The sequence below is a fragment of the Recurvomyces mirabilis genome (genome assembly GCF_035927965.1).
Source record: "Recurvomyces mirabilis strain CCFEE 5264 chromosome Unknown scaffold_4, whole genome shotgun sequence".
Lineage (NCBI taxonomy): Eukaryota > Fungi > Ascomycota > Dothideomycetes > Mycosphaerellales > Teratosphaeriaceae > Recurvomyces > Recurvomyces mirabilis.
In genome coordinates, this window is record NW_027041938.1 from 1 (window position 1) to 25,136 (window position 25,136).

The 25,136-nt window shown below is 53.0% G+C and overlaps 10 protein-coding genes across 10 annotated transcripts; 8 read left to right on the forward strand and 2 right to left on the reverse strand.

The window, feature by feature from the left end:
- Positions 1-2,227: 2,227 nt before the first annotated feature.
- On the forward strand, positions 2,228-2,777 carry LTS14_001825 (uncharacterized protein; the record flags this gene model as incomplete). The annotated part of the gene is made up of 2 exons (XM_064834533.1): positions 2,228-2,638; positions 2,718-2,777. 2 exons carry the CDS (start codon positions 2,228-2,230, stop codon positions 2,775-2,777), a joined length of 471 nt encoding a protein of 156 aa, XP_064697404.1.
- Positions 2,778-3,330: 553 nt separating this feature from the next.
- LTS14_001826 (uncharacterized protein) lies at positions 3,331-3,869 on the forward strand (the record flags this gene model as incomplete). Its single annotated transcript, XM_064834534.1, has 2 exons — positions 3,331-3,798; positions 3,861-3,869. The coding sequence occupies 2 exons, from the start codon at positions 3,331-3,333 to the stop codon at positions 3,867-3,869; spliced, it is 477 nt and encodes a 158-aa protein (XP_064697405.1).
- A 403-nt stretch (positions 3,870-4,272) lies between these two features.
- LTS14_001827 (uncharacterized protein) lies at positions 4,273-5,316 on the forward strand (the record flags this gene model as incomplete). The annotated part of the gene is made up of 1 exon (XM_064834535.1): positions 4,273-5,316. One exon carries the CDS (start codon positions 4,273-4,275, stop codon positions 5,314-5,316), a length of 1,044 nt encoding a protein of 347 aa, XP_064697406.1.
- A 1,430-nt stretch (positions 5,317-6,746) lies between these two features.
- Positions 6,747-10,249, reverse strand: LTS14_001828 (uncharacterized protein; the record flags this gene model as incomplete). The annotated part of the gene is made up of 3 exons (XM_064834536.1): positions 6,747-6,871; positions 6,928-7,103; positions 7,158-10,249. 3 exons carry the CDS (start codon positions 10,247-10,249, stop codon positions 6,747-6,749), a joined length of 3,393 nt encoding a protein of 1,130 aa, XP_064697407.1.
- A 2,773-nt stretch (positions 10,250-13,022) lies between these two features.
- LTS14_001829 (uncharacterized protein) lies at positions 13,023-14,780 on the forward strand (the record flags this gene model as incomplete). Its single annotated transcript, XM_064834537.1, has 5 exons — positions 13,023-13,782; positions 13,834-13,914; positions 13,970-14,271; positions 14,328-14,435; positions 14,487-14,780. 5 exons carry the CDS (start codon positions 13,023-13,025, stop codon positions 14,778-14,780), a joined length of 1,545 nt encoding a protein of 514 aa, XP_064697408.1.
- Positions 14,781-15,818: 1,038 nt separating this feature from the next.
- Positions 15,819-17,976, forward strand: LTS14_001830 (uncharacterized protein; the record flags this gene model as incomplete). The annotated part of the gene is made up of 2 exons (XM_064834538.1): positions 15,819-17,607; positions 17,660-17,976. The coding sequence occupies 2 exons, from the start codon at positions 15,819-15,821 to the stop codon at positions 17,974-17,976; spliced, it is 2,106 nt and encodes a 701-aa protein (XP_064697409.1).
- A 1,226-nt stretch (positions 17,977-19,202) lies between these two features.
- On the forward strand, positions 19,203-21,193 carry LTS14_001831 (uncharacterized protein; the record flags this gene model as incomplete). Its single annotated transcript, XM_064834539.1, has 3 exons — positions 19,203-19,589; positions 19,961-20,113; positions 20,267-21,193. The coding sequence occupies 3 exons, from the start codon at positions 19,203-19,205 to the stop codon at positions 21,191-21,193; spliced, it is 1,467 nt and encodes a 488-aa protein (XP_064697410.1).
- A 208-nt stretch (positions 21,194-21,401) lies between these two features.
- Positions 21,402-21,830, forward strand: LTS14_001832 (uncharacterized protein; the record flags this gene model as incomplete). Its single annotated transcript, XM_064834540.1, has 1 exon — positions 21,402-21,830. One exon carries the CDS (start codon positions 21,402-21,404, stop codon positions 21,828-21,830), a length of 429 nt encoding a protein of 142 aa, XP_064697411.1.
- Positions 21,831-22,585: 755 nt separating this feature from the next.
- On the forward strand, positions 22,586-23,340 carry LTS14_001833 (uncharacterized protein; the record flags this gene model as incomplete). Its single annotated transcript, XM_064834541.1, has 2 exons — positions 22,586-23,042; positions 23,090-23,340. The coding sequence occupies 2 exons, from the start codon at positions 22,586-22,588 to the stop codon at positions 23,338-23,340; spliced, it is 708 nt and encodes a 235-aa protein (XP_064697412.1).
- Positions 23,341-24,312: 972 nt separating this feature from the next.
- On the reverse strand, positions 24,313-24,910 carry LTS14_001834 (uncharacterized protein; the record flags this gene model as incomplete). Its single annotated transcript, XM_064834542.1, has 2 exons — positions 24,313-24,805; positions 24,858-24,910. The coding sequence occupies 2 exons, from the start codon at positions 24,908-24,910 to the stop codon at positions 24,313-24,315; spliced, it is 546 nt and encodes a 181-aa protein (XP_064697413.1).
- Between the last annotated feature and the right edge of the window lie 226 nt (positions 24,911-25,136).

Here is a 25,136-nt window from a genome sequence, read left to right on the forward strand (position 1 = left end):
ACCCTAACCCTAACCCTAACCCTAACGACAGCTATGTAAGACGCGAGACCCGCAAGCCGCAAAACGTACTCCATGTTACGGAAGAGACAGTTCTATGAAACAGACAGTGTCAATCACTGCCAGACCCGACGCTGGTTCTCAACCGCGCCATAACGATTCTGAGCTTGACGGCTCGCGGTGATACCCAGCTGTTGGCTTGTAAGCGTACGCATCTCATAAAGTTTTTGTTGCCGACTCCGTGCGCGAAGGATGCGAATCCGCATCCCGAACATTGCTATGCTACAGCAGGGATGTGGATCCATAAGCCAACACAAAGACATAGGGTGCCGACTTCAAGATGAGCTAGGTCGGCTGAAGTTGATCATGAGCAACATTACGTGGATCTGCCCTACATACAGCCGCAGAAATTTAGAGTCACAAAAGTGTCTGCACGTCCAGCTGGGACAGGATAATTGCAAGACATCCATAGCGCATTTCGAAAGTCTCACCGTCTCTCACCAACTTGCGAGACTTCCCAGACTTGATTGCAACAGCACTTTGGGACTCACCATTAGTAAACTAAGATCGAATGTTATGCCTCGAGTGAACAAGTGTATTCGGGATTTAATTATCTCGCACACAACCCGAGAAGGAGGTTGGAGGATCATCAAAGGATGCAAAATGGAGGGCGGCACCTACCAATCTAATCAATTGACAGATGCTCGGTAATAGGGTTTCGTAACCGTGCATGGTTAGGCCAGTCACTTCCGCCCAGTGACTTCTGCATTCTGCCGGTCACGACGTCCATACTGCGAGCATGATAGTGAAGTTTCGTAATGGCGGACCCATACCCGTCACAGGACTGGAGGCTGAAGACACGGTTCCATGCCAATTTAGTCTCGCCCAAATAGAGTACGCGTGCAACAGCTGAAATGCTAGGTCACAGCCCTGGAGGGTCAAGTATTCGCCTCGAGTTCGCAGTCGATGCTGACGAGGGTCAGCGGCGAAGGATTTAACCTTGCATGCACGTTAAGCGAGCTCGCGTCGTATCAGGCGAGCTTGAAGTCGAGAGGGTACAAGTGCAGAGGCTGTTGACTATGGAAGCTCAAATACATGCTGGACGGCATGTATATTCAGCGTTGAAACGGGGCCTGATATACTGGCTTGTGACGCTTGTCCACGAGGTAGTGGAGTAGTGCAGTCCGTAACATTTGTAGAGCGGCGCAGCATCTTCTCCTTCGAACTAGCGTTGCCGATCAGTTTGTTTCGCGATCCGGCCCCTAACTCCCGGGAATCCGCCACGGGAGAGGCAGAGTAATCACTACCATTGCAACCCATGCTCGGAGCGATAACACTCCGCTCGCATTGCATCTCACTCCATGGCGCACGGTGACTGTCCATGGACGAGCTCACAGCTCAGCGATCTGTATCATGATAGATGGCATCGCTAACTGGAGTGACAGATATCCAACATGCCGGTCCTTTCAGCCTGAGTCATGGACTCCTCATACTGCCTTATCGCGTGCTGCAAACGCGTAAGATATAGCCCCACCGGACCTAGGGATTTTACGTTGACGACCTTGAGCAAGACTCACCCAATTTGTGTAGTCTCGAAGATACGAACAAAGTTCATACCTGGCCGACGATCCATAACTAGGTATGGAGGATCGACCACGGCTACGGGCTGCAAACCTTGTCACTGAGCTTCTCTGGGCAGGCCGCAATGGTGTTTTTAGACTAGCCGGTACGATGCAGGCTGACGATCGCAACTGTGCGATTACCAATAGGACCCACTGGTCTGACTACGGAGCTGTCAGCAACCAACCCTCCGTGCCTCATCCTTTTGCCTACGCCGTACTGCTAACGTCCCACATACGTCGAACGGCCGTGTACGCGTGCATATTTGCGTTAGCGCTGATGCAAGCATTGCTATTAGCCATGTGGAGCCTCGAAAGCCGCGAGCGTTCGTGCAATGCTAGGGATTGTCAGGAGAATTGCCATCTTCGGGCCCACTATTCGTCTACTTTGATGGTCAACAGACAACCCCACTGGATACGAGGGATGCCATCCTTCGATGCCGCTAGATGCGAAGAAGATTCGTCCTGATCGTTCAATGTAAGATATGCCGCCGATGCAGTACATACGTTTCCGTGTTTCGCAAGATTGTGTCGTGGCTAACCGGGACATCTCCTCGACAGCAGCTCATCCTTTGGACTTTCTCACGAATCCGTCAAACCAGGGACACATCATGGGAGGAGCATTCGGAGACATCGACTTCACCGGGCTGGAGTTGACATCAGGGCTGGACGGTTTGGGGTTTACGTACAACTCTCGACTCTCACCTATCCCTCAGGACGCACCGCTCTCGGCCATTGATTGGTTCCGCCAGCATGATGGCCGCACTGTTGGCTCTATGGACGCTCCGTACCAATCGTCCGGCTTGCAATCACTTTTCCCTGGTACCGATAGTCCTCGTTTGCCTGTCGACAACACCATGCGACCATTCGGGGAGTCAGAAAGCGCTGGCTATGACCAACAGATGTTACTCGATAGTGGTGCGCCTAGCATTCCCGGTGCCACTCAATTTGCTGCGCAGGCAGAAGCTACTATGCTCACTCCAGTCATAACCGACAAAACCTCGGTCTCATCGCAGTCAACGGTCCGTTCCGCGGCGACCTTAGTAGCACATATACGAAATAACTATCGCATACTAAGACCTAAAGTTAGAAAAAATATAGCATCCTCGAGGAGCGCCTATACTTAGGAAGCTACCTAAGGCTCCTTACGCTACGTTATAACGTATACTAAAAGTAATAATACCTTTAACTTAACTATTATTATAATCCTTACTCTATTTAAGGCTTTATTAGAGTTTCTAATTAGATATTATAATAACTATATAGGTATAGGCGCTCCTCGAGGATACTATACTTTCCCTAACTTTAGGTCTTAGTATGCGATAGTTATTTTGCGCATAATTATATAACGCGCTATACCCCGCATCACTTTAATATCTGCCGAGCCATAGGACAGCTTTAGCACGCGTGGACCCTCCCGAGGAACTAAGATCCACACCTTGCTACCAAATCCACCATGGCTGGAGGCAACGAGACACACGGATGATAAACTGCGCTGTACCATCGGAGATTTTGGCTTGAGATTATCTCGGGTCGTATGGCCGCGCCTCGATTGTTCAAGCTTTTATGGCTGGGGTATAGAATAAGCCCACATCACGGGTCGCAAACTTCTTTCACCTTCTGCTTTCTCTGCAAGGTTTGCCTTCTTTGCTACCTCCAAAACAGCATCGTCATCTACTCACAGCTCCGTCTACTTCTTGCTCGATCCAAAATCATGGCGATTCACGAAATCCAGGGCTTTGAAGTCCCGTTCCTGCCTTCAGGCCGTCAATTCGCGAACACTTGGACCGATTTCGAACCTGACAAGCGTGTCGTCTTACCACGGGGCTGGAAACGAGAAGGTCGCCGTCCACTGCCCGAGGCCATCGTATGGCTTAAAGACGTCGCTGTTGAGTTGAGAGACGGAGTCAAGATTCGTGCAGATATATTTCGCCCTGCATCAAGAGAGAATGAGCGGCTACCCGCAATCATACCCTGGAGTCCGTATGGTAAGACGGGTACGGGTATTTTTTTCAGCCATGATTATCCCTACCTTGTTGCTCCTGCATCGAATACAAGCGGACTCGAGAATTTTGAGGGACCTGCTCCGTCAGAATGGTGCCCTCGTGGCTACGCGGTAGTTCAAGCCGATGTTCGGGGAACATTCAATTCAGAGGGCGATCAGTACTTCTTTGGCACTGGGGTTCGTGTCCTGATGACAAGTCCTATGTGCCAACCGTGTACCGTGGCTAACAAAACAAGCAGGAAGGATAAGACGGGTATGACCTAGTCGAATGGACCGCCAAGCAACCGTGGTGCAATGAGAGCGTGGCCTTGGTAGGCAACTCGTGGCTCGCAGCGGCTCAATAGTACATACTGCGCGAATCAAAGTTCTCTTGCTGTTCTCGAGTCGTTCAATGCTCGTGGGAGACTAACGCACAAAACCAGGTTCATTGCCGCCGAACGCCCACCCCACCTGAAGGCTATTGCTCCGTGGGAAGGAATCGGTGATCTCTATCGTGAAGGCGTTTGTCGCGGAGGCATTGTAGAGCCTTTCTTCTGGAAGATGTTGCTGACAGCAATGCAAGGCAGGTCTCGCCCATCCCTCCTTTCTGTAGTGATTACCGCTAAAACAATAGCTTGTCCAGGTCGAGGCTGCTACGAAGACATCGGAAGCATGACGGACAAATATCCTCACATGAACGAATACTGGAGAGATAAGACGCCAAATCTGCCCAACACTGATGTGCCAATGTATGTAACTATGAGCTATTCGACCGGCCTGCATACGGAGGGCTCATACCGAGGCTGGAAGTACTCCTCATCCAAGGACAAATGGCTCCGTATCCACTCGACACAGGAGTGGCACGACTTATACCAGCCCGAGAACACCGACGACCTCCAAAGATTTCTGGACCACTATCTCCTCGGCAAGGGTAACGGATGGGAGACCACCCCGAAAGTGAGAGTTTCTCTGCTACGCTACGGCGATAGCCCTGACATTTCTCATCGGCCCGAGGACGATTATCCACCTTCTCGCACACAGTACCACACGCTATTCCTCGACTCCGCGAACGCGAAACTCTCGCACAAGAAACCAGGGAGTAGCAGCACAACGTCGTACAAGTCCGGCCCTTGGGAGGAGAAAGGAGTCCACTTCACCTACGCCTTCGACAAGTATACAGAAATCTTAGGGCCGCCCAAAATTAAGCTGTTCATGTCAACGCCAGACCAGAACGACATGGATGTGTTTATCAAGCTCCGCAAAGTCGATGTTGACGGCAACGTTCTCACCTCTCTGAACGTCCCGATGAAACTGCAGCCGCACGGCACAAAGCTAGAGCAGATCGACAATCTTGTCCTGTATAGGCACGAGGGACCAATGGGCCGGCTGCGAGCCTCCAAACGCGCACTAGGCCAGGATCCGATGCTCTCCGAGGCGCAGGTGAAGTCGCAGGCGCCTACGGAGCTATGGCTTGTATGCGACAAGGAAGAGAAAGTTCCACCAGGCACGGTGGTCGAGCTCGATATCCCTATCTGGCCCACTAGTATGGTCTTCAACGCCGGAGAGTCGCTGCGCTTGGAGGTGTGCGGCCATATTAACAATCTGCACGAGTTCCCTGATAGTGGACGTTTGCATAAGAATCTGAACAATGGCGTACATTCTGTCCATTCGGGCGCGGAGTTCCCTTCCCAGATTATGCTACCGCTATTGTTTTGATAGGGGAAGGGGTTTAGTAGGTAGTAGCTTTACGGCAGGGGAGGGGTACAACAGGGAATAAGGAGTTAAAAATAGGGGAACACAGTCATCACCGGACAACAACATAAGCAGCAGCAGTAGCAGCAGCAGCAGACATACAGCAGGTATTAGATACGTTCTAAGTATGATTTGACACTACTACTCTCCTCGGAAGGAAGCATTCTCGAGCTTAATACACCTGTCTCCGTATCGTCCGGTTTGATATAAGGAGTCCGCGTGTACTTCGTGCCTAAGTTGTCTCCAACGACGATCGCAACACACAACGACGTTCAACGTGTCGGTACACTCGCGAACCGGAAGGCGACCTCGCGATGTTGAGCTTCCTCTATAGTATTAGAACGAGAGTGTTGTTAACGAATGCGAGCAATATGATGCAGGATGTGGTCGTTTTTCGCGCAGCTATAGCAGCAATGTCTATTTATCTAAAGCCTTTCGACTTAGTCTTTCATCAGGAAGCTTAGATACCTTCCACTTTGAATGTTAACTTTGACCTTCTTTTCAAGCATGAGGTAAAGACCGACGCGACATATAGCAAGGAATGTATGTTAAAGGTAACGCACGACGATGTCGTCTTCTGAAGCGCAATCTCTTGGCTGAGAGCCGTTGGATGCCGGCTGTTCGCAGCCATACACAATCGTATCGTTCACGGGGGGTCCTCTTCGATCTCTGGCGATAGTGGTGTACCTCTCGCTAACGTTGCCTGGACACCGAATCGCTCAAGAACTGTGGCACACGTTGCTGCTGGCTGAAGGTCATTGCGCTCCCTCCTATGCCACTGTCGAAGGGAGATCATCCGAACCATTCGAGTCGACGCACCGTGCTCGGCCTCGTACGAGACAGTCGACCTCGATTGTTGTTCGTGCATCGAACGATGCTCCGCAGTCAGTCCGCTCGCAATGCGTCACAACCGATTGCATCGAGGTAGTTTACATCCGATGAGGGTTATGAATTTGTCATTGCATCTCAACAATGACAATCGGTCCTATTTCCCAGGGAACCTTCGTAAAGGTGGCGCAAGTACATTGGCATACCTGAAAACGAGGACACGCCAATAAAACAACACCCTGGCCATGGTAAACAACAAAACTAGCACAATGTCTACGTGCGGGTGTTTATCTGCCCTACGACCGCAACGAGCATGCGTCGACGGCGCGACACGCATCAGCAGCCTCCCGGTTGTATGACACGGCGGAGTCATGTGACGGACGGCACTGAGGGTCGGACGATCATCGATATCGAGAAAGTGGACCGCGGGTGGGAAAGGGGAATGAAAACGATTCCTCCTATCTAATCAGCCAATGCGGACGCGGAATTTCCATCTTCCATGCCAGCCGGGATATTCAACAGTCTACAACCAAAGCGAAGCTCTTGCCGGCCAGTTGCATGGCCGCTCAGAAAGGTTTCTCACCGACGATGTTACCCTGGGGCCAATATCGTGCGACGATGAAGGTACTGCCGTTCCTCGATTTCGCCTTCGCAATTCCAACATGCGTAGTATCGGCCCACACGCATTGCGCTGTGAGAGCTGTTAGATGACGATTTGAGCGCAGTACGGTGATCATGCGTGCTTACTGAAGTGCTTGTATCGCAAAGCATTCCCCTCCCCAAATCGTCTACCATCGTACTCATCCTCTTCCTTGAGCCACGCCTGGATAGCATCGTCGTACGAGGCGTTGTCGACGTTGACGTATATGTTCTCTCCTTGTTCAGCATCTCCGGAATGGTGTAGCTTGCGAGACTGTGCCATGCTGTGTTGACAGTTAGCCAAAGTACGTATCTCTCACGAGTGGTACTGTTCTTACTTCTGGGCGTGCTTGGAGGCCTGCTCGGCCAAGTCGTCGTCCCACTGCAGGTCTTCGCACTTACCCTCCCTCGCCTTGTTGTGAGCACTTAGTGCAGTGTCTTCGTCAGACCCTGATACTTCGTTGCTAGAGGCTGGTTCCTTAGACTCCGATGTGCCGTTTTGCTCCACCTCGCTCTCCTGATTCTGCTTCTTGCCTTGCTCAACGTCGTCAGCATCCTCCTTCACCGCTTCGCTAGACTTGCCTTCAAGCTCTTCCGTCTTATCGTCGCCAACTTTCTGCTCACCCTGTCCTGGCCCTTCCTCCGCGGACTTTGTCTCCGCATCATTGGGCTTTTGCTCGTCATCCTTCTGGTCATCATCGGTCGATCTGGAAACCTCGTATGCACCGCCTGCGACCGCTGCGGCTCCAGCTGCACTGCCTGCTACAGCTTCTCCGGTGTTATTGTCACCGTCCTCATGGGCTTCTCCTCCATTCTGAGCTGGTTTGCATGCCTTTTCTGCACTTTCTGCTTGCTGACCATCGTCAGGCTTCTCTTCCTCTCTATCGGGTGCTTCAGTCGACTCGTCCGTGGTTTGATCGCCAGCGGATCCATCTCCTGCAATCTCGCCGGTAGCCTGATCCCCAGAGGCGTGTTCACCTTCCGAAAGTGTCTTCTGGTCGTCTCCTCCACCATTGGGAGCCGTCTCCGGTCCGGCCGTAGACGGTTTTTGTGGCTTGCCATCGTCATCGTTGCCAGCTTCATCCCTGGGCTCGTCATCATCTTGTATTTGCTTGCTGTCGTCATCGTTGCCATCTTCGAGCTTTGGCTCCTCATTGTCTTGTAGGTGCTGTTGCTCCTCAGAATCGTGGTATGTACTCTGACCATCCTCATCTCCTTCAGCGTCAGCTTGCGCGGGCTTGCTCGCGGTAGATACTTGTTCCTGGTTATCCTCTTCCTCCTGGGCTGGCTCGTGGTCATCCATCGACGCCTCCTTGGCATCGCCGATGGGGTCTTGAGAGACTCGGCCTTGGTCAGAAGATCCGGCGTTGGTCTGCACAGTGGAAGACTCTGGCTCTCTAGTGGTCTTCCCAGCATCATCGTCTTCTGCTCTGGTCTCGTCCCCATTACGATTCTGCTCCTTACTATGGGCCTTTTCTCCACCATCCTGCTTATTCGTTTCGGATTGCGGCACAGCATCTGTTTTGTCTTCGACCTGCGGTGCATCACCGGCGTTGTTATCCACATCATGGTCTTGCTCTTCCCTCTGAGGCTCGTCTGCAACGTCGTCCTTCTCATCTCCTGCTTGAGGCTCGCCATCATTGCCCTTCTCCTCGGCTTCAACTTTTGATTCATCACCCGTGTCTTCTCTCTCGTCACCGTCTTGCCCGTCATCCCGAACGTCGTCTCCATCATCGTTCTTCTCGCCCCCAACTTGAGGGTGATCATCTCCGTCCTTCCCCTCGCGTTCGGTTGTAAAGTCACTGTCGTCACCGTTATCGGGACCAGCAATTCCGCCGTCCTCGACGCCTGGGCGTATGGCTTGAGAGCCATCCAAATTCTCGTCTTGCTCATCCTCGAGCTGGTCCGCACGTTCCTGCTGTCCATCGTCTTTTCCGCTTCCACTCGACTTGACAGGACCGCTAGAAGTTCCAGCTTCTTCATCAGGCTCTTTGGCTTCGCTAGCGCCCTCCGCGAACACCTCAGGGCCACCCTTGTTCTCACCAGGTTTGTCCGCATTACGGGCCTCTGTGGGCTTCTCAGAATCATCCTCGTTCTGCATAAATTTCCCGGTCTCACCATCGCCGCTAGCAGGCATGTCGTCGACACCCTCATGAGCATTTGCGTCCCCACCAGCTTCTTCTTCAGCCGACTGCTGGGTAGGAGCTGACTCGGACTGCTCTCCAGGACCATTGCCTTGTTCCTTTGAAGCTTGCTGATCATCACCCTGACCTTCGTCATCCCCGACTTGATCTTGGGTCTTGTTCTTAACATCAGCCGCCGAGCTCTCGCCCGCTACGCCAGCAGTGGGCTTCTCATCGAGCGCTCCCTCGGTGAAATCCGACTGCATCTCATCATTGGACGACTTTTCCTCGCCCTCCTCTGCCGCGGCAGGCTGATTGGCGGCCTCTTCCGTAGGCTTTGGCTCTGTGGAGTTATTCGACTCGGTGGAGTCGTGCGGCGTGTCCTCCTCCTTCTGCGATGGCTCGGCGGAAGATTTCGATGTGTCGTGCTTTTCGCCGTCGGGCTGATCACCGGGCTGTATCGCTGTAGATTCTTCCTCGCCGTTGTCTGCCGGCTTCTCGGTGGAGACATTACCACTAGTCGAAGTCTCGTGCTCAGGCTCCTCGTTGCTGTCTTTGTCGGCTCCGTCACCTGTAGTCACGGCGGCATTGGCCTCTTCTGGCGAAGAGTAGGCTTCTTTCCTGGGTTCCTGGTTTTCCTTCCCGGCTTGTGATCCATCTTCACCATCCTTCATCGGGTCGCTGCAATTCTTTTGCTCCGTTTTGTCTTCTTCTCCCTGCTTGGCTGCGTTATGTTCAGCTGCCGGTTCGACCTGAGCGCCGTCGGGTTCAGTCGACTCTGCAGCGAAGGCTGGTGTGGAATCACCGTCTTGGGTGCCGGCCTGCTGGTGATCAGTAGATGCGACATCGCCATTGGCCATCTCGTCTGGAACAAAAGAGCTGTGCTGCTCAGGCTGGCTTGTCCCTTCGCTCGAGACCTGCTGACTGGGCGTTTCCGGCAGAGGCTTGTCCTCTGGTTCGGTCCCACCATCCGGCTGCTTCTGGCCCTGGTTGGGAACGAGGCCGGGGCGGAAGGGCTGGGAGTCCCCCAAGATCTCCTCCTGCTTCTCACTAGGAATAGCCGATGGGCCTTGCTTGGACGATTCTACGTCACCCTGCTGGGTGGAATGTAAAAACTGGTCCCTGATTGGTGTTTCCTGTGGCTGCGAAGGCGCCACCACGGGAACGGGAGCCGTATCCTCAGTCGGGTGCTCCTGGGCCAGCTTCTGAACGAGGTTTGCTTCCTCCTCCTGGGACAGGTCGTTTGAGGTGGAACCTTGTCGAGCCTCTTCGACCTTGGCCTTGACCTTCCGAAGCAGGGAAGCCATGCTGGAAGGGTGCGAGGGGAAAAGGGGCAAGAAAGCCCGAGCACGTTGCAATGCTGTTGTGCTAGACTGTGCACCTTAGAAAGTGAAAGAGGAAGTATGAGCAAGGCGTGTAAGTAGGAGAGCTAAGAAAGCGAAGAACAATGAGCTCTGTACAGTTCTCCTACCCTCGAGAAGTGGCACAGTACTTATAGACACACGGAACTGTGGCGCTCGTCCTTTCCACTGTCTGAACAGGTGTCAATATGAATCCCGGATACTGTGAGCCCGTCAAGACACGATCATCGTACCAACATCAGAAGGCTGTCGAAGGTTCCAGCGCTGCAATGTGGCCAGATACGGCTATTGTTCTGGGCGATCTCAGGTGGTACAGCTCCGCGACAAGGTGCGGGCACGGCGGGACAGGCAAGCCCGCGGGCCTCAAAGGTGGCCGCACTTGCACACGCTGCCTCTGACCAATTGACGATTGGTAGGGGAGATGAGCGTGGGGGATAGTGTTAGGAAAGGCAAGGAAGTCGATAGCAGAGATCGGAGCAATGTGCTAGCGTGACTGACGATGCACCGCCACATGAAACCGGTTTTTTGAAAATCGCAAGCTCCTGATCGGGATTAGCGCTGGGGTTCCACGCGACGAGCGGCTCGTGCACGGCCACACGGGCCGCCAGCTCGACGAGGTAGAACTAGCTGGAACGTTGTCGTTCGCTTGCAACTACAGTACACAAAAGTCTCCGACGATCGCTGATAAAGATCGCTAATGTGCAGGGATCCCGGAAGAAAGCTCGTGGCTGCTTCTCGCATGTTTTACGAGGGATTGCACGAATCCATGCTCTCTCTCACTACCGGCGGTAAGAGTGCAATCTGGGCGGTGTCCGTCATCACCTCGGACCTGCGTGTCAGGCCGATCCAGATCTCGCCACCTCATCATTTAATGCAACTTTCCCATCTAGATCAATGCCCGTAGCTCTCGACCTGGGCCGCGAGAGCTGTAGAAGGTTTACTAACGAGTCACTCATGTGCCGCTGCTGAACATGCTATCACGTGCATTCCATGAACATGCCTTAGGGTCCAAGCTTCGACGCGCAGATGGATTCGAATTGGCTGGGAGATATTGCAAAGCAATGCGTCCATGTGAGTCGGTAGCAGGAACATCCGCTCCCTTCCCTATCAAAATGACAACAGCCTCCGGGTTCTTCGCCGCTGCGTAGTGCAGAGGCTTTCTTCCGTCGTTGTCCGGTATCAGCGGATTCGCACCGTGTCCAAGTAGCATGCTAATGGCTGACATGTTCTTTCCACACCGCTGAACGCCACGAATTGCCATCGGTAGCAGAGTAAGGCCTTTGTTGTCCTGAGACGAGTACCGTGCATCATTGCTCAACAGCACCGACAGCATGTCAGACATTCACTGCGCCGCAGCAATATGACATGGTGTCTATCCTGCGTTATCGGCATGGTCAATGCCCGCTTTCCTTCCAGCCAAGTATTGAACAATGCGTAGATGACCGGAGTCGACGGCAACGTGCAGTGCAGTCTTTCCAGAGCTCGAGATTGCCTGAGTATTCGCACCTCGCTCGACAAGTGTCTGTACACAGTCGAATTGTCCTGCTTGGGCGGCGATCCAAAGCGCGCATCTACCCCAGCTGTCGCGGTTGTCGATCGCAGCGCCAGCACCCAGCATTCTGGTCAGAATTGCGGCTGGTCCTTTTCACGCGGCTGCTATGAGTGGCATCTCTTGCGAGCACCTCTCAGTGTCGGCCACATCTTCGAACGACTCGCTGTTTGGATTTACAGCCCACCACGAACGGTGCTCGAGCTGTACGATAGCACGCGACTCCAGTAATAGGCCTGCAACAGCTTCGTGACCGCGGTATGCGGCGGGTATCAATGCTTGGCAATCAAAGACCTGATAGCTTTCTTGTTGAACCTGCACAATCTTTGCTTGCTGTGGAGCCGAATATAAGAACTTTAATGTCTAATTAAGGTGCCGCGGCTGAGTCAGGACCCGAGCTGTAGTATTTGCACCATGATCAATGAGCACTCGCGCGAGAGCAAACAACCCTCGCCAGCTGGCACAGTGCAACTTACTTATATTAATTATAGGAGCGGAAGCCTTAGCTTCTATATTCCTATCTACTCGCTTATTATACTAATTATTATAGTAGTATACGTAACACCTACTAATCGAAAAGTCGCGAGACATAGTAGTCTATTAGGGACTATATATCAAGCGGACAGGCATACGTACCTCTGCTGCCTTAGAACAACTACGAGAACATCCTGCGGCACGACTGCTCCTAAAGTGGTTATACGATAAGCGACACATCTCGGAGCACTATCACCTTCCAGCAGACTGTCCTTGATACAATACGCGAGAAGGATCCTGCGGCAACCACATGTCGCGAAGTGTGGGGATGGTAGAATGTCACTGGACAACTTTGGAAGGCTCGAACATCAATATGTTGAGGACTGGTCAGCCACGTGCGTACAGTACCTATTGTTATGCGCTGTGGTTTAAGAGGATCATCGCCAAAGCAATAACGAGAAGGCGCTTTTCCACCCTTGCCTACGTTCAACGTCCTCCCAAAGTCGGTGTTTTCGCTCCAACATAAACACGTTCCCAGATCAGAGACGTGCGATTCGTCCCTAACTTACGGACCGTCATTGTGGGATCATCAGTCTCGCACTTACGGACACGCATCGTAAGTGAGGTAAGCCAGTATATAGCATTGAGGTTCACCTACGGCCGATTGCGTGCGGTACCTTTCTTACAATCTTCACAATGGCTATCTCTTTGTTGCTGGCTTCACTGACCACGCTGGCGGTTGCCGCGTCTCAGGACACTGTCAACGTACCAGAGCTTGTCGGAACGACTTACGGCGATTATCAGCATGCCAACCCCAACGGCGGATGGATCCCTGTGACTGGTGCATACAGCCACGGACAATACAAAAACGTCGCCATGCTGTCCTTTGACGGCCTGCACCAATTTGATCTTATCAACTATGTCGCCAAATACCCGAATTCCACCTGGGCCACAGTCGTTTTGAAGAATGGCATCATGTTTGAGAATGCCCGCGCCAGCTCGCCGTCTGACAGCTTTCCCGCAACGGCAGCACTGTTTGCTGGAGCTTCACCTCGGACCTCTGGTATTTGGTGGGATGATGGTTACGACCGAAGTCTTTACCCACCAGGCTCCAACTGCGATGGCCCAATCGGCACAGAGACTTCCTGGGATGAGTCAAATGACCTGGACAACACTGTCACTTCCGGTGGTGGTGCGCTCAATGTCTCTCATCTTCCGATGCAGAAGACCAGTTGGGGCAGCTGCGTGCCGGTCTACCCACACAACTTCATCCGAGTTAACACCGTCTTCGAAGTCGGCCGTGGAAACGGTCTCGTAACTGCTTACGCCGATAAGCATTTGACATACGAGTTCTTGAACGGTCCTTCTGGAGTCGGACTTTCTCAGGTATACACTCCCGAGATAGCTGCCGCAAATAACACCCTGGCTGGCCAGCAGGCATGGGACGACCTACATTGTGAGTCCTATGATGGATCCCATGAGTACCGTAAAAGCTAACATTCCATAGGGTCGGCACTCCGCAACTGGACGCTCGGTAACTGGGCGAACGGCACAAAGAATCCAGACGGCGCTCCGTCCATGTATGGCGGTAAGTAGTCGTATGGTCCGGAGATCAGGATGGTCGCCTAACGTCTTCTCTCCAGCCAATTTCCAGGCCATCACCTGGGCTCAGACGAACGCTGGGTATACCGACGCAGTGGGCGCGGCGCCGAACAAGTCTCTCGAACTGGCACTGCAATACGCCGACCAGCGCCTTGGCACTTTCATCAATGACCTCCGTGCGAGCGGTCAGCTGGACTCCACCCTACTGTTGCTGGGCTCAAAGCAAGGTCAAGGGCCGATCAATGCCAAGAACGAGACCGTCTTCCCCGACACTCACCTCACCCAAAGTCTTGAAGCTGTCGGCATCCCCGTGGCTCTCACTACCGCTGACGATGGTGGAATAGTGAGTGAAAGGATCTTCCTCCCGTATCATATGACGATGTTGACTTGCCTCTCTAGATGTGGCTACAAAATCAGTCCCAAATCCTTGATGCCAAGGCAAACCTTCTCGGGAACGCAAGCTTGGGCGTAAGCTACGTCTTGGCTGGGGATGAAGTCCAGCAGGCAGTACGTCAATGTTCCTTGCAAAGCAAAATAACGGTACTGACTTCATTGCAGGGTTTTGGCTCGCCGTGGCTAGATCCTCGGGTACCAGACTTGGTTATCGGTGCGAAAATTGGGTATCTTTGGGCAAGCTCTCCTCGATTTGAAGACCACGGCGGATATGCGCCCCAAGACTTGAACGTCCCTTTGGTGGCGTACAATCCTCACCTTGCGCCGACCAATATCAGCGTTGTGGTCAGCAACCGCCAAGTAGCCAGCACGATGCTGCAGGCACTCGGCTTACCACTTGCGCAATTGGATGGCTACCGACTTGAAGGCACACCAGTGCTTCCAGGTCTTTTTGAATGAGTGGGGATGTGGTTTGGCAGTCGTAGCGTATGTACGACAATTTTTGAACGTTGGGCTCGCAACGGCCCATCACACCAGTGGTGTAGCAGCCCTTGGAGCTGCGCGATGTCATGCGTACATAGTAGATATGATGTATTTGTGGCAGAACTCGCCCAAGCCTGCATCAGCATGCGGGAGCTCGTTCGCGCCCCGTGACGCTAGAATGAGAATATCCCACAGAAAAGTGCGTGTAGCAGTCTCATCGATTATTTTGCTTTTTGATGTCCTGACAAGACGTGAACATACGTGGGTGATCTTGTTGCAAGCTATCTCCAGTAGTCCTCGAGGTTGACCGTACAAGCTACCTGCAGCAGTAAGGCTTGTTTTTTACGAAGGCTTGTTCTTCACGTCGTCATATTCCCCGCACATCACTACTCGCTCTAACTCATCGCCGGGCGCTTTCGCAATAAAAAGTTCACTTTCAGTCGGCAGGGAAGTAAGGACCAAGTGTACTCGAAGCAATGGAATGGCCAACTTCGTACAGCAGATATGCGTTCGTGTCCATCTCGCGCCGACGAGTCAAGCGAAAGGAGTTCGATCTAGCGGCGCGGAGGATGAAAGCCTTGCTCTACCTCGCCAGCATGGCACCAGTATGTTTCCCGCGACCATAGACTTCCTTGACTGGACGTCATAACGACAGCATCGATCATCCTTTGCGGCATTCCGTGCAGAGCGTCCTTGGTATCAAGCACGTGTACGCCACCAAACTGCACCTCGTCCCGAGTGACATCCCACACCACGCCCCATTCGACTCCTCCAAGTTCATGCCTACGAGCTTCCCTTTTTGCTTCCCGACGTCGCTAGCGTGGGCCTCACTACATACTGTGAACCTCAGACATGTGCTCAAGTGGTTGGCTGCAAGCAACGCATGTCTTCTGGCAAGTGATTCATCATGCGAGAAACGAGCTGTCCACTGCGAATGGCTCATATAGTCCAATGCCCAGGGCGTTATGTCCCTCGAAATCTTGACACAAATCCGCCCTTCATCCAATCGCCACTATGCGAGTTTCTTCCTTATGGCTATCTGGATTGGCGGGTACGGTCCTGGGCTGTGACTCGTGCTATGGACCTCAAGAACATGTCGTTCGTACACGCAACGTGTGGCCACTTGCTCCGAATCAAGGCCCAGTAGCGAAACGAATGCAACCGGACGCCCAGAATGCCTCGTATGGACCATCCCGTGGGCCTCTACCTTGGGGCCAATTGAATGTGTTGCACACGACTGACACCCACGGCTGGCTCGAAGGCCACATTCTTGAGAAGAACTATGGCGCCGACTGGGGCGATGCCGTCTCCTTTACGAAAGCCATGAGGAACAAAGCCGACCGCCTTGGTGTCGACATGCTCATCGTGGACACCGGGGATCTCCACGACGGTGCCGGTCTCAGCGATGCGACCAGCCCCAACGGTGTGCTCTCAAACCCTATCTTCGATAACATCGACTACGACCTGCTCACTATCGGCAATCATGAGCTCTACGTGTCCAGCATAGCGTATGAGCACTTTTACAATTTCAGCCGAGTCTGGGGGGAGAAGTATTTGACGAGCAATGTCCAAATCATCAACCCTAACACTAGCGAATTTGAGTATATTGGGCACCAGTATCGCTACTTCACCACGGCTAATGGTCTCCGTATCATGGCGTTTGGTCTTCTGTACGACTTTACTGGCAACTCGAATGTTAGCAAGATCTTCACAGCAGCGGAGGTCGTCGAGCAAGCATGGTGGAAGCAAGCAATCTCGGGCTACCCGGAGAATTGCGAGACTCAGGTTCCCATTGACCTATTCGTTATGCTGGGCCACAATCCAGTGCGATGGAATGATACTGAGAGCACTTTCGAGACGTACTATTCCAGCATCCGCGCCGCTCAGCCCAAAACACCGATCCAGGTGTTTGGCGGACATTCACACCTTCGTGACTTTGCTGTCTACGATGAGATGACGACGGCACTTGAGTCAGGCCGATACTGCGAGACTTTGGGCTTCTTCTCCATGACTGGCTTGAGCTCGTCCAACTATACCGGAGCTTTAGTGCCTTTTGGTGTTCCTAATCCGACGCAAATGGCTTTGTCTAGCAACAAGACCAACGATCCCAATGCCACCAATGTTGGAGCCTCTCTCAAGTATGCTCGCCGCTACCTGGACTGGAACAAGATCACTTTCGAGTACCACGCTACGGGCTCGCAGAATTCCAGCATGTTCGACTACTACAAAGGCTCGGCAGTCACAAGAAACATCACTGCCACGCGTGCAGAACTCGGCCTTAGTGACGTGCTTGGCTGTGCTCCGCAAACGTATTGTATCTCTTGCGCACCCTACGGCACTGCCGAGAATATCTACTCTGGACTAGTTCCGCAAGCGCTCACGCTTGGTGTTGTCAATGCTAGCCGTGCGAGTAACCCACGCTTTCTGATCGTCAACAGTGGCGGTATTCGCTTCGATCTTGTTCAAGGCCCCTTCACCGTGGACGACAGCTACATCGTCTCTCCCTTTGCTGACATCTTCGTGTACCTCCCCGCGGTCCCATACAGTATCGCCAGTCAGCTGTTGAACGAGCTCAACAACGATCCCTTGTACAACGGTAAGCGCGATCTAAGCGCCGTCGAGGATATTCACACCCGTGAACTTTCCGCTCGTGACTTCGCGTTCCACCCGATCCGAGGCGACGACTGCAGGTCCCCGGCCCCGGAATCGATCATGGCCAAGCGTGCATTGAAGCCGGCTGTGAAGCGGCAGCAGATCATGCTGACTCCGGGCTACACTACTACCGACGACTTTGGATCAGATGGTAAGCACATTCTCGACTGACACATCTGCCAAAGAACTAATCCAGGTCATAGGTGACGATACGGTGCACTCCCACATTGGAAACTTCGTTAACAGCATTCCCGCCTACATTGGGTCCAATGCGTCCCTTCCATCGAACCCATCGCCCAACGCCCCAGTCGACCTGATCTTCATCGACTACATCGCGAGTGACGTCCTCCCAGCGCTTGCCGGTCTCGGTGCCAACTACTCAGAGAGCGACGTCCAGTATTATATCAACAGCACATTCTCGACAAACACGTATCTCAATGTGTACGCGCAGGTTGCCTGGAAGGCTAACATCACGAACTGTCCAGTCGGTGTAGGTGTTGGTGGTGATGCGGGCACTTAGGCATGTGTTGGGAGGAGACAAATCGTCGAGAGGGTAGAGTACATAGTCGGAGGTTAGATTAGATGGATCCACTGTAAATTTGTTATGGGTGACCCTGAAACCCTGACTGCGAATTACTACCTGTACTCTTCCGCTTGCTCTTCTTCTACTTCCTCACGCTCAACCTTACAATAGATATATATGTCAGCAAGACTATCTTCCTAGACTCCAGCTTCAAAAGATCGATTATCTCTCCTTCTGTAATGATGAGAGCGCCCAGATGAATAGGTTCCAGCCGATCCAGCGCTGGACCCCTATCACCTCAGTTCGCACTTGCGACTCGTCGTTCGTCATGCGCTGGAGATGCAGCTTTCCGCGAGAAGAGCCAATTCGTCGGGACCGCACTTCGGTAGCATTTGTAGTCTGAGAGATCATGCCGACCTTGTGGGCCTTCCTGAGCTTGACACGTGATCTCATGGACTCTTGTTCACGCTGTCGGACCTCTCACAGTAAGTAGGCATGTGCTCGAAGATGTAGTGACCGGCATCATTCACGTGTTTGTGTAACCTGTCATTCAACATCTCGGCAAAGCGCGGCAACCTGCCCGATGTGTGCTTCAACTCGCGTTTGCACCATTTCGTTGATACCAAGACACCCGCCTCTTAGACTATTCTTCCACACTATCTCTTCCCTAGACACAACGATACAGTGACCCCTCACCATACGGCCATGGCAGTCCCACACAGCGCGTGCAAACACAAGCACGCAGCGCCACTGCCAGACAATCTCCTCGGGCGCTACATCTTGTTTAAAGCGGGAACGACCAAGCTAGTAAGAGATTTGCAGCGCCCTTAATTCCCATCATCGCGGCCATCGCTAACCTTGACACCCATAATCACTAGGTAAAGTGGCTGATAAGCTCCGCCAGCGGTTGTTGCGACCTCACGACCATCGTCGAGTCTTGAAAGGAGAAGCCGACCAAGTCCTCGAGCGCTGGAGGCAAGAAACTCGCCACACTCCAATTGCGGACCATTGAGCTTCTCAAGCTAGCTGAAGTGCTCGCAGCCACTGATCCACCGGTTGTTGTCACCGACGAGATTCTTCGTGTACTCAGTGATGTTATCTCCGGTCGCAAAGAGTGCGCCCACTTCTACGACAGTCAGGAAGCCAACGACGGCACGCTTCTCGCCGCCGAGAATGCTTCGCATCGTTTCTTCATCACCGTTTTGTAGAAGATCTACGGCACGATGAAACAGCTCAAGGCCAAGCTTACCAGTAGCAGCACAACTAAGCAGCTGTCGAAGAGGCAGAAGCAGCTCAGCGGCAAGAAGGCTGCTGCCTTGAATGAGCCTCTTACCAACCTCTTCGGCTGCTTGAACGTGGGGGAGCCGAGCGAGTTACTTTCAGCCAGCCTTCCAGTCCACACGAGCGCTGCCTCAAACCCGAAGTACAGCTTCAAGCTTGAGACCGAGAATCACGACGGCCCGTTTGCTATCTGGTGTCATCTCAAGGATCTCTATGATTTTCGCCAAAATGTTCGCCAGGCGTGGATTGATCACAAACGAGGCGATATCAGCTTCCTTGCCGCAAGCTCGCTGACTGATACCGCATTCGGTCTGCTTCGACGGGCTGATGTGAGCTTTGCTGAGTCGACCGGCCGCCCTACGCATTGTTCAAACCTAATGGAGTATCTTGGTCTGAGTACAAAGTCACGAGGCAACATTATCTGGCTTTGCCATGATCCGCCAGTCGAAAAGCTGCGCCACATTGATGCGAACACCAATGTCGTGAAGCTCCTTGTCCTTGGGCATGCGTCTGCCTGCGCGACTACCTCAGCGATGCAGCATTGCTCTGCAACACACTGGCCGCTACGAGGGACAAGTCGACTGTTGACGGGGCCATCCTGCTTGCTGGGCAACACATGTCGAGTGTTCACCCATTCCGCCAAGTACTGCGCCAGCTCGCCCCAGCGATACACGATATAGCTCATACCTCCACGTGCCAGCATGTTGTCATCGATGAATTTGCACAAGGGCTTGCCGACGCTCATCAATACGCCCGCGAGCCTATTTGGCTAGTCCTAGCTTGTCAAATCTATCTTGATGCGTACGATGTGCTGCAGACCGGTGTCGAAGAAGGAGCAGGTGTTCTGCAGAAGGTAAGAGCAATACCCATAATCCCTGACCCCATCCCATCGTGGAGGAAATAGATTTATGGTACGCTTTCGCACAGTCTTCATACGATGTAGGACGGCAGAAGTTATCCAGTCAGTAGTGGGACGACGAAGATACGATACTGATGCTTCTGACAGTGCCGGAACCATGTCCGCCAGACGAAAGAGGACGTAGATGTGCTCTTGACCGACTTGGTGTGTCCAGAGGCCAACATCCGTCAAGCTTACACGGACCTGCACTCTCTCGCATCCGGTACGAGTCGGGTCGAGTGTGCACACCCCAAGAAAACCACCGGTGCGTCGCCGAAGATGCTTCTGGCAAAGAATCGTGCGTATCTGGAGAGTGGTATCCCACCATCCGGCATGGAACAATTCCTCCCTGGTCACGCCGGAGCCCTGCTGGCAGATGCCAAGATCGGCCTGCACTACATCGGTTGCCGGATTGCCAACCACGGCCTCTACATCCTCTGCATGGCTCACTTGTACAAGTCACTCCGTAGCCGAGGCTTGTTGAAGAATGATTGGTACGATATGGATTTCGTGCTCGCTGGGTATGGCCAGAAGGATGCCTCGGTACCAAAAGCGGATGCCGAGTACCACCCACAGTCGGCAAACCGTCACTTCCTGCTGGCACCGGGCATGCCTGTATCACACTTTGCAGCCAATCGTCGCCATCAGGGCTCAGAGCAATCGCCACAACTGAAGAAGGCTCGCCAAAACCAGGTGACCTCGCAGTATCTCAAATCATTAAGCACCGATGACGAGAACCGCAACGGCACTTGGCAAGAGCATGGCTCAGTTTGGTCCAAAGTGGCGACCGTGGAGCGGGTGCTACATGCTATGAGCACGATCAACACCAAGGGCGTCAACCACGGCCGCGCAGGAGGTGGTGGCATGCAGGTCTCATTCACACCTGTTCAACTCCTGCAGACCTACCGCAAGTCCACACTGGCAGACGAATCACAGCTCAACTTCGACTACATCTACTTCACCTTAGCATGTCGCAAGTCATTGCACGAGATGGTCCGTACTATGGGCGAGCGTCTCAACATGCCGCCGCCTTAAGAGCCCCACGAGCATATCGACATGGAGTCGTTTCTGCTTGCATCTGATCTAATCGACGCAAACGTGCTCGATGCTGCGGCAGCAGTGAACGCGTACCTTGCCGACTCAAGCAAGATATTTGTCAAGCAAGCATACGATCAGTCAAGCGGCCGTATACCGAAGCTATCTACGCCCATCTTTTACCGACAGGCAGGAGAAGAAGTCCATGATGCTCGACCTAGCGTGCGCAGTCCTTGATAAGAGCGACGCCAAATATGTCGTCTCGGATACTACTATTGCAGCCTACCATCCTCAGGTCAAGATCGAGAAGTGTACAGATCCTGATTGCAAGAACTCAGGGTGTGAGCGAGATGGCGCCGAGACCGATCCCAGTGCCAAAAACCACGGCCCACGCATCCTCGTACTTGGATCAGCTCTACCGCCCGTCGTGGTTCGAGAAGAAATTACTGGCATACGGAACGACCCAAAGGCATTTCTGGCAGCTAGAGACCAGCTAGTGGAGGACCTGTGCCCGGTTCTGGACCATTTCGTCTGTGGAGTGACCAAGGAGCTGTCTACGGAGGCCATCAAGACTGTGTTACGGCAGAATGGGTGGAGCTGGAATGCGTGGAGAGGCGTCAAAGATCTGGCGGCATGATTGTTATCCCAAGGTCATCTTCCATGCCATTGACAGATGTGCGGGAAAGAATTGATAGGTTAACGTCCCAACCACCAATGTCTATGAGTTCGCAACCAAGTGGAAGGCGACGGAAAGTGAGCTTGTCATATCATTTGGCTCCCTGATGAGACGAAGACTTGGACGGCGGGACACTAGAAGTTATCAGCGCCTGTATCACAGGAGAGCTTCTGTACATTACACACGAACCGTAGATCTTCTGAGCATGTGGTTTTCGTTCTTGTCAGGATCGGTTCCGTGGCTCGAGCGTCTTTGGTTCAAATATCTCGAGTTCCATTAGTCGAAGAGTGCGAAAGTTGAGTGGAAGCACAACGGCCCGAAGCTCCATCAATCGTAGGGCACCTGATCTATCTCGGCAACACATGCTGAATGGCATCGTAAGTATGATCGACAATAGGCACACATGATCAAGATTCGATGCTTCGCATAAAACGACTTGTCGTCTAGCCTGGCCGCTGTACAGAAAATTCTTCCCATTGGAGGCTTTCCTTTCCGCCTCCAGATTGCGAGGGCGACTGGTGAAACTTGAAGTACAGGCTATTCGGAGACCATGCGCCCGGCCTTCACTATACACGGATGAAACATGGTTATAATGCAGAGTCGTTCCAGCTGTCTTCGGATCGCTGCCTGCTACACCCAACGCAGACCGCCTGCACCAAGAGATCCCAACTTATAAACGACACAGCCTTTCGGTATAGCGCTCAGCCTCCTCGACCATGTGGAAGTCTACCTTCTGCGCTGCCATCCTCGGAGCAGGCCTGTCCCATGCAAGCCCAAGTGCAACACATCCGAAGCGCGCCTTGGCAAGCTCATGTGCTCAGTACGGTTCCACGACTTCAGGCGCATACACCCTCTACAACGACCTGTGGGGTGAGTCAAGTGGCACGGGGAGTCAATGCTACACTCTGGACAGCGCTAGCCCTCTCGCCTGGACTTCTACATGGTCCTGGTCTGGAGGCCCAAACAGCGTGAAGTCCTATGGGAACGTCGTGTACTCGGGCTACACTCCTGCAAAGCTCTCGACTCTTCCGTCCATCCCTACTCAGTGGAGCTGGGCTTATACCGGCAGCTCCATCGTAGCAGACGTATCGTACGATCTCTTCACCTCGTCTACAGCGACCGGGAGCAACGAATATGAGATCATGGTATGGCTCGCCGCACTTGGTGGCGCTGGTGAGTAAATGTGTCCTTCTTTTCCAAAGCAGCTTCTGACACCCCAGGACCAATCGCATCTTCGTACGGCGCAGACGGCAGACCAGTGCCCGTCTCCCAGATGACTGCAGACGGTGTGACCTTCAATCTCTACGCAGGAAGCAACGGCGTCCAGAAGCAGACCTACTCTTTCGTCGCAACGGCACCAGCTCAGAGCTGGAGCGGCGATCTGAACGTATTCCTGACCTACTTGGTCAAGAACCAAAACTTTGATGCATCTCAATACCTGGTCAGCATTGGTGCCGGTACGGAGGCGTAAGTCTGGCATGATCCGATCGAGAAAGGGTCGGCATCGCTAATACTACAGTAGCTTCACCGGCAGCAATGCTGTGTTTAAGGTATCGTCGTTTAGTGTGAGCGTGGGCGGCGGAAGCGCAACCTCCTCCTCACCTGCCACTCTTCCTTCCACTTCCCATACAACCCAGACTAGTAAGCCCGCCACTTCTGTATCACCACCAACATCGAAGACCACTTCTACCGCTGCGCCGACTGGCGCGTGCGCAGCGAAGTACGGGCAGTGTGGCGGTCAGGGCTGGACCGGACCAACGTGCTGCTCAGGAAGCACATGCCAAGTATCGAACCAGTGGTACTCTCAGTGCACCTGATTTGTACCAGGGCAAGAACTGCATTTGCCAGGTTTAGCTTATACAGAACTTATCGTTGCCACATCATGGACCTTCTTATTCCTATTCCCGGTCTATCTGCTTTACAACGTGTCACTCCGATCAAGTCTCAGTAACAGTATTGCCTGGACTGATCACGAGTGAGTCCAAGTACTAGTAGCCAACACTCGGCTGCGAGAGCGATATCACATACTCCACGCAGGAGGTTAGGTTCTTTGGAGCAAAGGCTCTATCATGAATACGGTTGACCTGGTCGATCCAGCCTTCACGAACGTCGAGCTCAACCTCAAAGGAGCGTGTGGCAAAGGCCAGTTGAGATTGTTATGCGTTACCTCGCATCACGTTTCCATAGGCAACCAGATCCTAGAAGTCATAGCTCGGATATCAGAAGTATCCGATCTGGAGGTATGTGGCTGTATCGAGGCTGGGAGCAGGAGAAACTTTTGTTGAGGTTGTAGTGATGTGGGAATCGACGAGCCCAGAAATTCATGACGTGAAGACGCTGACGAGCTGCCTTCTTAGATCTAGAACGGGTCGTGTCCTTCTGGCTAATCAGGAAAGCCTCGTGAGGTGTGTAGTGCTGTGCGCTACCCGGGAAGATGCCACCTTCAGTCACTCTCTTGCTGGACTTGAACTGTCTTCGACACCCGAATTGCTTTTGCTGGTGTATCGCGGTGCCCTCTCTCCTCAAGCTCACATGCAGTTTCATTGTGCGTCGCATCAGCCCTCATATTGAATCGAGGCATACCCTGCGGCTGTGTAGTCACACTAGGCTCTTTGTCCACGCGCGACAGAACGATCGACCCATGCTTGTTCTGCACCGTAGACCCTGCAGTGCCAAGCATGAGATACGCTTCGGTTCTGGTGCGGTTGGCACCCGTGATGCCGTATTTGCCGGATGCGCTGAGCGATGAGCTGACAATGTAACCTGATTCCTGGAAAGGCCGGAGGAAAGGTCTGAGGCAAGTTACTGAAGCGAGATTGAGTGCCGTGTCCATCACAACCGCAAGTAGGACATCTACAGTGATATTCGGTAGGTTGGGATCGGTGTTCTGTGCTGGCGAGAGCTTGAACAGACGAAAGACAACTACGGGCCAGGTCCTGCGATTGATCAATAGGCTGGATGCGACCCTGCTTCCCACTCAATACATACAGAAGCCGTGTGGCAAAGATCGCAGTGACGGATAGCTTCTTCTTCAGCGGCATTTGCAGTCCCACTACAAGCCAAGTAGAGAACGCCACTGCAGCGAGATCAAAGACACATCCAATAATTTCGATAATTGTCCAACGGATGGACTATGTCAGAAGTCAGCACATCGAATTTGTGGTTGCGAAATGATTACCTGCCATATCACGAGTGCCGTCATGGTTCTGCCAAGGTCGTGACAGTGGCAGCCGAAGAGCAATGGCGAGTATCGCAGCGACAATCCAG